This window comes from Hippopotamus amphibius, chromosome 5 (assembly GCF_030028045.1).
Source record: "Hippopotamus amphibius kiboko isolate mHipAmp2 chromosome 5, mHipAmp2.hap2, whole genome shotgun sequence".
Taxonomy (NCBI): domain Eukaryota; kingdom Metazoa; phylum Chordata; class Mammalia; order Artiodactyla; family Hippopotamidae; genus Hippopotamus; species Hippopotamus amphibius.
Genome location: NC_080190.1, coordinates 10,582,220 through 10,594,294, shown reverse-complemented (window position 1 = coordinate 10,594,294; position 12,075 = coordinate 10,582,220). Strand labels below are relative to the sequence as shown.

The following is a 12,075-nucleotide window of genomic DNA, read 5'->3' as shown; positions in this document are numbered from 1 at the left end:
TATAAGAGACAAGAAAGGACACTACATAAAGATCGAGGGATCCATCCAAGAAGAGGAGATAACAATTATAAATATATATGCACCCAGTATAGGAGCACCTCAACACATAAGGCAAATGCTAACAACTATGAAAGAGGAAATGCAAGGAGGAAATAGAGACACAGATGTAGAGAACAAACATACGGACACCAAATGGGGAAAGCGGGGAGGGTTGGGGGGGAATGAACTGGGAGATTGGGATACCAAGTTGTACACTCTAAATATATACTGTTTATTGTCTGTTAACTGTATCTCAATAAAAGTTCTTAAAAAAAAAAAAGAAAGAAAGAAAAAGCGAAAATAAAGCGTATCCATTGCACGCTGACCATGGTGACTGGTCGTTTGCTGAGAGCCCTGGCCAGCAGAGGCAGCAGGTCCTGTAGGCGCAGCTCAGGTGTCCTGCTTGCCTGGCTTGGGTGTCCCCCTCTTACACTGTGTGTCAGCCAAGTGCCCTAGGGGGTCAGGGAGCCACGAGGGTGGGACCTGGGCCTGCCCCCTGGGCAGGAATTGGCACTTTTACCTGGCTCCTGACAGGTCCAGTTTTATGGGATCTGAAACATGGCAATTCAGGCATCCTCTTTAAGAAAAAAAATTCTAAATTATGATTACAACAGTAGGGATAGAAGTGATTCCTTATTTCGACTGTGAAAACAAACTGCTGCAAATTAAAATTTTTTAAAGTGGACAAATACTACAAACTCCACAAAACCCAGAAAAGGGCCAGGTCATGATGTTGTTGGTAACTACTGGATCCACTTCACCTTTGCAATACTTCTCCCCACAACTCCTCTGTATTTTTCGGCTGTAGACTCTTTGATCACCTTTTCATGTGATGTATTTTGTAATATTTCTTGTGGAGAGAATAGAATTATTTATTATTTTGTCATTATTATTATTGCTACTATTAATTTTTTTTAAAGATTTATTTTATTATTTATTTATTTATTTTATTTTTGGCTCTGTTGGGTCTTCGTTGCTGTGCACGGGCTTTCTCTAGTTGTGGTGAGCGAGGACAGCTCTTCGTTGTGGTGCGCGGGCTTATTGCGGTGGCTTCTCGTTGTGGAGCATGGGCTCTAGGCGCACAGGCTTCAGTAGTTGTGGCACGTGGGCTCAATAGTTGTGGATCGCAGGCTACAGAGCGCAGGCTCAGTAGTTGTGGCACACAGGTTAGTTGCTCTGCGGCATGTGGGATCTTCCCAGCCCAGGAATTGAACCCGTGTCCCCTGCATTGGCAGGCGGATTCTTAATCACTGCGCCACCAGGGAAGGCCCATTATTACTAGTATTATTTTATTTTATTTTATTTTTTATAACCTTATTATTATTTTTTTAAATAAATTTATTTATTTTATTTATTTATTGGCTGTGTTGGGTCTTCGTTGCTGCACACGGGCTTTCTCTAGTTGCTGCGAGCGGGGGCTACTCTTCACTGTGGTGCGTGGGCTCATTGTAGTGGCTTCTCTTGTGGAGCACGGGCTCTAGGCACGTGCGCTTCAATAGTTGTGGCACATGGGCTCAATAGTTGTGGCTCACAGGCACTAGAGCACAGGCTCAATAGTTGTGGCACACGGGCTTAGTTGCTCCTGTGGCATGTGGAATCTTCCCAGAGCAGGGCTGGAACCCGTGTCTCCTGCATTGGCAGGCGGATTCTTAACCACTGCACCACCTAGGAAGTCCATTACTAGTATTATTTTCATTTAGACTTTCCTCTGGCATATTTCTCCACTACCAACATACTTCCAGGCCAGGTTACCGTACTCTATACAGCCTCTGGCAGGGTGGCAGCAGCAGTGTCCCTGGAAACCGTTTCTGTCCCAGGATAGATAAGTAGACGCAGAAGTGACTTCAAAGCACATAAATTAAACCCAGAGAAAAATGATCCACCTAGTTTTACTCTCCCCTTAGCCACATCCCCAAATGCTTGCAGCGCTCTGACAGGACAGGAGGTGTGTGACAGAGGGAAGCGGAAAATGGTTTCAACCAACTGCAGTTTAAATATTTCCCCCCTGTAGATTTTCCAAAAGCGTTTGCCAACTGAATGCTTTGCTAGGGCCCTCGCAGGGCAAACGCGGGCTCCAGGCCAAAGCCTCGCGTACCTTCACTATAAATCCACTGCTGCTTTGGCTTATTGTAGCTGTGCTGGGGTTCAGGATTATCCTTTGGAGAGAGCCTAGGAGACCAGGCCGAGGTCCCCAAAGTTTCCTGGTTTGTGGCACCCTTGGTGTCTCAGTAATTTTTCGTGGCACCCCCTAGGCCAAAAGAAGGCTCCGACAGTTCCATTTATCAAGTATTACAATTAGGTCCCAACAGCTTAATAAGCTTTTGTGTTCTTGTAACGTAGTTGTCATTTGACAAAAAAGAAGAAAAAAAAAAAAAAGAAAGAAAGAGAAAAATGTTATTTTAATTTCATTATTCAGTAGCCACCATTGCTTACAAAATTAACACAAATGATCTATGTGCACTTGTTGGGAGCCATACAGCCTCTCAGATGTTGGAATCAGATTAGACACTGCTACCCCATTTCCAGTTCAACATTGATTTTTGTATGGTATTTGCTTTTAATCACAGTAACCATCAGAAATCCAAATTCACAACATATGCAATCGTCAGAGAATGTAGTGCAATCTGGTTTTGAAACTGTGAGCTAACTAGAGCTCGTTTTCAAGGTGTCCAACAGATATCAAGTATTGCTGTGTTTCCCCTGAAAACTTGAACTATCCTGTGAGTTTGCTGTGGCACTCTGGGGTGGCTCAGGGCAGAGTGAGAACAAATGCATTAGGACTGGAAAGACTGCTTTCTTCTTCCTGCTTCACATCTCGTCTTTACCTGATGCTTCTGCCTTAAAGATACACGTTTTGGGGTATTTAAAGCACATGTGCAATTGTGTGCTAGATCTTTTGAGAGAAATACACATAAACGTCTGTTTTTTGATTTATAGTCCCGTCATCGTGATTTTCATTTTCACTGCAACAGATTTTCTTCAATGTGATAACCTATGTCAAGTACTTAACTTACTGCCTGGGTTTTTTTCAGTAAACAGTTAAGAATGGAAGTGTCTGTTATTCTGATTTTGATAATAATCATTGAAACTTATCAACACTGTGCATGTCTCTCTCTTTCCTCGTATAAGGAAGTTGTTGAAAGTAGTTAAGATGTATTATCTGTAGAAATCCAGAGATGGTGTTTCCAAGGAAGCGACATTTGTGGACTTTTGTGCGTGACTAGTAGTTTATAAAGAGAAAAGATGAATCATTTATTATCTTTGGATGGGAATCTGGCCGTTTTAGAACTTTTCAAGTTAGAGGAAATGACTACTCTTAATGGGTCATTTGTTGCGTTAAAAATTAGTAATGATAAACATTTATTAGGTAAGTGGAAAGATCTGTCTTTGTAAAATGTTGTGACATCATTCTACTAATCCTAATTATTCAGAATTTTTCTGTTTAAAATAAAATCACAGAGTATGTCATTCAATTTTCTCTTTTTGAGAATTACTTTGATATCCTAGGTTCTTTGCTTTCCACATAAATTTTAGGAATAGCTTATCAATTTCTACAAAAACTCCTGCTGGGGTTTTCATTGGGAGAATGTTGAATCTGTAGATCAATTTTGGGAAAACTGATAGCTTAATAATAGGGAGTCTTCTGACCCACAAGTATGATGTCTCTTCTCATTTATTTAGGTTTTCTTTATTTCAGCAGTGTTTTGTAGCTTTCAGTGTACAGGTCTTGCACATATTTTGTTAAACATTTTCCTAAGTATTTAATATTTTTGATGGTGTTATAACTGGTATTTTAAAAAATTTCAGTTTCCAATTGTTTACTGCTAATACATAGAAATGCAATTGGTTGTGCATATTGACCTGTTATCCTGTGATATTGATAAACTCACTTATTCTAGGTAGTATATTTATAGACTCTTCTTCTATGTGGACCCTTATGTCATCTGCAAATAAAGACAGTTTTATGTTCTTCTTTCCAATCTCCATGCCTTTAAATTTTTTTCCAATTAATTGCTCTAAGACTTTAATAAAATATTGAATAGAAGTGGTAAGAATAGATGTCCTTGCCTTGTTCTCATTTTTAGAGGGAAAGCATTTAATCTTTCACCATTAAGAATGATGTTAGTTTTAGGTTTTTTGTTAATGCCTTTTATCAAATTGAGGAAATTCTCTCCTATTTCTAATTTGCTGAGTATTTTTTTTTTAATCATGAATGGATGTTCAGTTTTGTCAAATCTTTTTTTGCGTCGATTGAGATGATCATTTGGGTTTTTTTTTTTTTTTAGTATGTTAATATGGTGAATTACATTGTTTGGTTTTCAGATGTTACACCAACCTTATTTATCCTTTCCTGGGATAAACCCCACTTGGTCATGATATAATATCCTTTTTATTATATCGCTAAATTCTATTTGTTAAAATATTTGAGGACATTTAGTTTAAGTTCCTGATGAATATTAGTCTATAATTTTCTTTTTTAAATTTATTTTTATTTTTTATTTTTTTGGCCACATGGCATGTGGGATCTTAGTTCCCTGACCAGGCATCGAACCTGTTCCCCCTGCAATGGAAGCACAGAGTCGTAACCACTGGACTTCTAGGGAAGTTCAATCTATAATTTTCTTATAATATCTTTGTCTGGCTTTATATTAGGGTAATGCTGAGTTCATAAAATAAGTTGTGCAGTGTTTACCTTCTATTTTTGGAGAAAGTTTGTGAAGTGTTAGTATTGTTTCTTTCTTAAATGTTTGGTAGAATTCACCAATGAAGCACATGGGCCTGATATTTTCTTTGTGGGAAGGTTTTTAACGACAAATACAACTTCTTTAACAGATATAGGATTATTTGGGTTATCAATATCTTCTTGAGTAAGCTTTGATAAGTTATGTCTTTAAAAGGAATCTGTCCATTTTATCTCAGCTGTAGAATTTATGTGCGTAAATTTGTTCATAATATTTCCTTATCATACTTTTAATGTCTGTAGGGTCTGTAGTGATGCTCCCTCTTTGATTCCCTATGTTGGCCATTTTGTCTTTTCTCTTTTTTTCACTAATCAGGAATGTGGAAAACACCTTACTTTCACATTTCTGAATTCTGAATTGCCAGCTTTCTCTAAATGGAAGGCCATCACTGAATGCCAGCCAGTTCCAGCCTTCTGTATGATAATAGAGCAGCTAGAAGGGCCAGGTCTCGACCCTGCTTGAGATGTCCCATCCCCATTACCTTCTGCCACATCAGTTCAGCCTAATTAAACAAGGCCCTCGCTTCGTAGAGGGAGTTATATTTGTCTTCTTCTGGTACACATTGGTTGCTCTGTGGGAATTTGAGAGTGCAGCTGGGCTTCGGTTCAGGCTAGACTGTTCTGCTGACCCAGCTCTCCTCTCCCTCTGCAGTGGCTGCAGGGTGCTCTTATAAGCCGGGGGAACAGAGGTACACGTCAAAGCCGGAAAAACTGGCTTATCTCATAGCTTCCCCTTGGTCTCGGCCTCTGCTCTGGTGGCCACGATGGCCCTGTTAGGAGGAGCCTCCAAGACATACACAAATTTGCCAAGACAGGGAGAGTGGTTCTCTGGACACTTTCAGTTCTCCCTTTACTTCTCCGCTGTGCCACTGAGGTAAGTGGTGCTCACACCTGTCCAGTGCCATCTACTGAGCAGCCTCTCCACCAGTTCTTTTGTTTTTTTATTTTTAAACTATGCCATAACTTGACCAAACACTTTATCATATATAGTAGCTCATAAAATCAGCATCAAAAGTAGCACAGACACATCTATACTACCAACTGTAAAATAGATAGTCAGTGGGAAGTTGTTGTATAACAAAGGGAGTCCAACTCAAGGATGGAAGATGCCTTAGAGGACTGGGGTGGGGAGGGTGGGGGGGACTTGAGGGTGGGGGAGTCAAGGAAGGGAGGGAATACGGGGATATGTGTATAAAAATAGATGATTGAACTTGGTGTACCCCCCCCCCCCAAAAAAAAAGAATTGAAAACAAACAAACAAACAAACAAAAACACATGGAGGTGGGTATTATTATCACCACATTTTATGGACAAGGGATAAGACTTGGAGGAGTAAGGTGGACATAGCTAAGGTCACACAGCCAGTGGTCCTGTACCAAGTGTCACTCTGATCCTTCTGAGACCAGAGCCTGTGCTCTTACCCATCCTTCCCATGCTGAGTGGCCCAGATGCCCCAGCCCTCCATCTGTCTGCATCACTTAGGAGGTGGGTTGTGACAGAGCCAGCCTAGGTCCATCTCTGGAATTCTTCACCTGAGTTGACCCTTCTGGAAGGAAGACAATCGACCCACAGTTGAAATCACAGCAGATAGGGCCAGCCAGGGTTTCTAAAGACCACGAGGCAGCAGCAGCTTCCTCTGCTTTGATGGACAACCTTTTAAATGGAGCAGGACCCTAGCACTGAGCCAAGCTGCTCTGAGCAACACTTTTTATTCCTCACCCTGAAATTGCATTAGGAGAAGACAGACATTTCTTTGGTTTGACGTTTTGCCCATCTTTGCACTATTAGTTGATGTTCTTTCAGTTCAGTTGTTTCTGCTCTGTTTAATTCTCCCCTTGACACGAATCTACCAATGATAATAGAGGCCATTCATTGCTTTTTCTCTAAGCTGCACAATTAAGACTTGTCACTTGGGCTTTTCAGTATGGTCTGTGCTCCCACTGCTCCTCCTTTCTGTTTACTCATCTGCAGAATTAGAGGAGTCCTGTGCCCAATCTCAGATTCCACAATCTCCTTATCCTGCTGTAGCCTGTTGGAGTAAGAGGGAGAGGCAGGGATTAGATCATGGAATGTTGGAGTGGGAATAGACTTCACAGCTCATTCTAGAGGTAGTTGGCTCCATTTTACAGATGGGGAGATGGAGACCACCCAGTAGACTGCGGATGGAACCCGGGCCTTCTAGTATCCGGGCCAGAGTCCTCCCTGCTCTCCCACGTTGCTGTCCAAGGTGGACAGACCCTGGAGCCTCTTTCTCTAGTGTGTGTTTTAGCTGGAAAAACCCATGTTCATTTTCACCCCTGATGTGGGCAGATTCTCCCAGGCCTATGTGGGAAGTAGAAAGAGAAAGTGAGTGAATGATTTTTAGTGGCAAGACTCTAGTAATCATCCTTCTTGGGAGGGTCTCAGAATCTCCACACTTCCCTGGGGGTTGCTGGCTGTGTTGGAGTTAAGCTTCCCTTTGGCCTTTCCTGGGAGCTGGTCCGAGGAAGCCCAGATGTATCTGTTTACAGTTGTCTCTGGATGATGTTTGCCAGGTTCTGTGTCGGGAAGGAACATTTCTATCCCCTTATTTATACCTCCCGTTGGAGAACGCAGGCAGACACGCCAGTTAAATAACCACAGCTACCTGGAATCCTGGAAGGGCAGCAGATGTGTTTGGGCCAGCGTTAAGTGGAAACGTTGTGGATTTGCTCAGGTTTTTCTGTTAGTTATACACTCTATGAAGAAAATTTAGTCTATGGAGAAGTCATTTATAGTCTGTAAGCCTCAGTTTCTCTAAATATAACATGAGAGCAATAGCTGATTTTCCTTGTCTGCAGGAAAAGTACCCTAAGGAAGCGTTTTCTGATGGTACGAAAGGGTTCTGAAAGCAAAGTTAACAAAAATGATGCTACCATGAATTTCCTGAATTAGTTAATCTTGTCTAGTAGTTGCAGATCTTTTTCTGCGCCTTAGAAAAATCAAGCTATGCAAAAAGGCAGCAGATTCCAGCCCTGAAATAAAGCAGCTCAGAGCTCAGCAGCTGGGACAGAGAGGGGCCCTTTGTTCATCGATGGTCTCTCACTACCAAGAAGGAAAGCCTGGGAAAGGCAGGCTGGTCCCCGAGATATCCCTGCGCCCAGGGGTGTTGAGCTGGAGAACTGAGGTCCCTGGTGGGGACACACAGCCCCATCTGTACAGATGCGGTGGTACCACTGGGGACACCTGTGGATATGCCGCTCTGAGAGCCATGGAGGACTTGAGAATGTCACAGCTTTCACAGCCTGGAGCCTGGGGGACAGCTGTACTCCTGGCATAGAGGGGTGTGTGTGTATGTGTGTATGAGTGTATGTATGTGTGTATACGAGAGTAGCTGTGTGAATGTATGTATGTGTGTTAGTGTAAGAGTGTGTGTGTATACAAGTGTGTGTTTCTGCGAGAGTTAGACAGAGTCTGTATGTACGAGTGTGTGCACGGGAGTATGTGCGTGGATGTAGTTATATGTGTACATGTGAGTGTATGAATATGTGTGTGTGCTCATGCGTGTGAGAGTGAGTGTGTCTGTGTATGTGTGTGAGCATGAATTCATGAGTGTGTGTGTGTGTGTGTGTGTGTGTTGGGGACGGGGTGCACAGGCCCTTTGGTTAGTGAGGGGCAGATTTGCAGGCCAATGGTTTCCTTTTAAACTTCAGTTTCCTTGCGAATCTCACTGTGTGAATGGAGAGGGAGGTAGACTAGTGCATCTCAGACCATCTCTGGTGAAGGATCAGAGTTCTTTTACTTTTATTTCCTACCCATCATGGATCCATACCTTTGTAAAATATGCTAAAAATGAATTATGACCAAGATGTCATTTAAAAAAGACACAGCCAGCCCCAACTTATGCAAGAGGCATAAGATTTCTCTCTCAAATTTCTGTGAAGATTCCCAGAATCTCCCTGTGAGTTCCTGCATGGGGCTGGATGGCAGCGGGACAGGCAGAGCCGCTGGGTGCAGCCCTGAGCTAGACTCACCAGCCGAGGCGGAGAGGAAGGAAAGGAAGGGGTGCGGGGGTTCTTGGCTGCAGACTGGCCTGGTACTCCCCTGCTTTCAAGCAGAGAGACTTGTTCAAAGGTATCAGCAGGTGGCACAGGTTTGGGGTCAGAGTAAGAGGCTCAGGCTGCCTCTGCCACCAGCATGCCTGCAGAATGGGTGCTCCAGGACCCCGAGTCTCCAGTAGGTCATTTCTGGGTCAGAGGCTGTGGGTGTGTGCATCTGGCTGGAGGCAACTGACCTTTTGCCTTGCTGGGAGCCCTAGGTTGGATTTGTGATAGCTTCATCCGAAAGTAGCTTTGCAAATGGCCACCATATGGGGATTCCCTAATTATAGTGCATATGTTTATATAGAGAATTATGGTCATCGATTTTCCTCTTTTTTTCCCCAGCAGAATCAAGGCATCTCTTGTGCCTTTTGGCCTGGGATGGTCTGGGGTCGGGGGAGTGGAGTGAATGGTTAAGATGCGGTAGAAAACTGCTGTGGGGCAAACAGCAGGAAAGACACCATTTGTGCCTTTGCCTTAATGCTTTCTCATAGTAGCCTTTTAAATCTGTAACATTTGATGGGCATCTTGTCAAAAACAGCCATAGCCCCCTCCCCCTGATGGTGGTGGTATGCTGAGAAGGCCTGCTTTTTAAAAAATATATATATATATATTTATTTATTTATTTAGGCTGTACTGGGTCTTAGTTGCGGCATGCAGACTCATTGTTGCAGCATGTGACCTCTTAGTTGTGGCATGCATGCGAGATCTAGTCCCCTGACCAGGGATTGAACCTGGGCCCCCTGTTTTGGGGGTGCCGAGTCTTACCCACTGGACCACGAGGGAAGTCCCAAGAAGGGCTGATTTGTGGTGCTGTGAGTCTTGGGAAAGGGACAGTGGTGGAGGAGGTGCTGTGTTAAGGTGGCCCTTAGGCGACCAACTTTTTAGAATAAGGTAGGAGACACAGGTATCTGCTGATGCCTCTGTTTCAACATTTTCATGGTGATGCTTTCCAGAGCAAGGAAGCTAAGCAAAGACATCATCTTTGCTGTCTTATCTGAGTGGGTATTTCTTCAAGAGCCAGAAAGATCTTTGCAGCAGAGCCTGGGTCTGGGATCGTGTCCTCACCCTCCTTCAGGTTTTTTGGCTTTTCTAACCCATGCCTTTCTCCAGGAGACCACAGCACAGAGAACAGCATCTTTAAGTGTCTTGTCTTTGTTTCTGTTCTCAGGGCAGGAAGATCCCAACAGTTTGCGCCATAAATACAATTTCATTGCCGACGTGGTGGAGAAGATCGCTCCTGCCGTGGTTCACATCGAACTGTTTCGCAAGTAAAGAGAGCCTTCCTTTTTTCCACAGCCTCTGAAGCTCCCACCAAAACTGCTGCCATTAGCAAAACATCAGAGCTATTTTTGAGATACTTTAAAGTGTCACTGAATATAGTCCTACAGGAAGATAAGCATTGCTCCCTTGGGATGTTTTCCTGTTTGACTATTTAAATCTACATTCTTGACCCTTCTAGATGTTTTAAGAACCTCTGGTTCTGAAGAGATTCCCTGAGAATATTTTCTAAGTGGAATTTTGGCTGTGTATAAAAGTCAGTCTAACATTCCATTTTTTAAAGTGAAGTAAAGCCAATGTGTAAAGTAACAATTGCTAGATACGTGTTGCTGTCACAAAATCAATTCATCCATGTGTCAAAGAGTTGATTTTAAGATGTCTCAGCCTTAACTGGATACTCTTTTTGGTCCTAGGCTTCCTTTTTCTAAGAGGGAAGTTCCGGTGGCCAGTGGGTCTGGGTTTATCGTGTCTGAAGATGGACTGATTGTGACAAACGCCCACGTGGTGACCAACAAGCACCGAGTCAAAGTCGAGCTGAAGAATGGCGCCACCTATGAGGCTAAAATCAAAGATGTGGATGAGAAGGCCGACATTGCACTTATCAAAATTGACCACCAGGTAAGTGTGTTCCCCACCGGCAGGACCAAGGTCTCAGGTGCCTTGGCTGACATGTGGCTAAATCTGGAGAGGTCAAAAAGCACCAGAACTCCCTGATTTCGTGAGATTTTGAAGTGGGACCAAACCAGTCAAGTCTGGACCAAAGGAGAGAATTTAGGAGACGCTGAGTGTGGCCTAGGGTGGGGGAAGGGAGGGAGCTCATGGAAGCTTCTTTAATAAGCAGGCTATAAGATGAGAGTTTTAACAGTGTGCGTTTTAAATTTTTATGAAAGAAAGCAATAGGTTTATAAAGAAATTAGTAGGTAAGCAGTGAAAATTGTTTCCCTTCTGTTCCAACCCCCAAGGCAACTGTCACTACAGATTTTTGTTCATTTGCGCACCCACCATATATAGAGAATTTACTGGGTTCTGAAGTTAGCCAGCACTAGCATGTGAACAGCCGCTCTGAAAACAAACCCCGTCTCCAAAATTGAGTTTTTGCAGCATTACTAGATGTGTTTTAAAACAATACTCCACACTCAAAAAAGTTTTGGAAACCTTGAATTTAAAAAAAGCTAATGGATTTCATTCTCATAGCACTTCTCAGAGCTTTTAATACACTAATGTGCACTTGACTCTCCTGCAAAAGGGTGTGTACTCCAAACCAGAGTTATCTTAGTATGGAAGTTTTTTTTATTTATTTATTTTTTTTCCAAAGCTGAGACGTGAAGAGTTCAGTTTGGGGAATGGTTTGCTTTCTATTGACATATTCTTCTAGTAGTCATTTTTGTTTTGTTGATTTGTTTAGCAACATCTTCATACTTGAAATTAAGTCTAATTTTTATTAGACCATCAACAGTTCCTACTTGTTGCTACGTTGATTATGGAAGTTTGTTTTGCCATGTGGTAGGTGCCTAGTGAGGTGGTGTTTTCTGGTTTCGCCATGCCCTTGTCATTTTCCAGACTCTGGAAAGAGGAATCAGGGTAGGTTGGAATCTTGTTTCTGGCCCAGGAAAAGATCTTAGACTGAGAGCCAGGAAGGATCTTCTTTTCCAGCTCTCTGTACGTTTTACCTGACGTGGGCTGTGAAGTCAGATCTGCGTAGTATCGTACAGGAGGCTTTTGTTTGTGCTGTTGATTGGGACAGAAAAAGACTGTGCCTGGTGTAGATAACTGGCCTTTAGCAAGGTCATAATTGCATATTATTTCTGTTAGGTTACCATAGAATTTCTGTAACAACTGATCTTTCAAAATGTGTTTATCGGTCACAGTATAGAATCATAATAACTTCCACCTAATAAGCTCCAAAACTGGACCAGGCTCTACTTTCATTTGTAACTTTCACCTAATCTGCATGAT

The 12,075-nt window shown here is 42.7% G+C and overlaps 1 protein-coding gene across 1 annotated transcript in view; it reads left to right on the top strand.

Moving 5' to 3' along the window:
* The window catches only part of HTRA1 (HtrA serine peptidase 1), a 54,463-nt gene that overhangs the window by 18,032 nt on the left and 24,356 nt on the right, over positions 1 to 12,075 (top strand). Inside the window, exons 2-3 of the mRNA XM_057735022.1 lie at positions 10,010 to 10,109; positions 10,533 to 10,737. Of these exons, the coding sequence (XP_057591005.1) occupies positions 10,010 to 10,109; positions 10,533 to 10,737 (305 nt within the window). The remainder of the gene's footprint in view (positions 1 to 10,009; positions 10,110 to 10,532; positions 10,738 to 12,075) is intronic.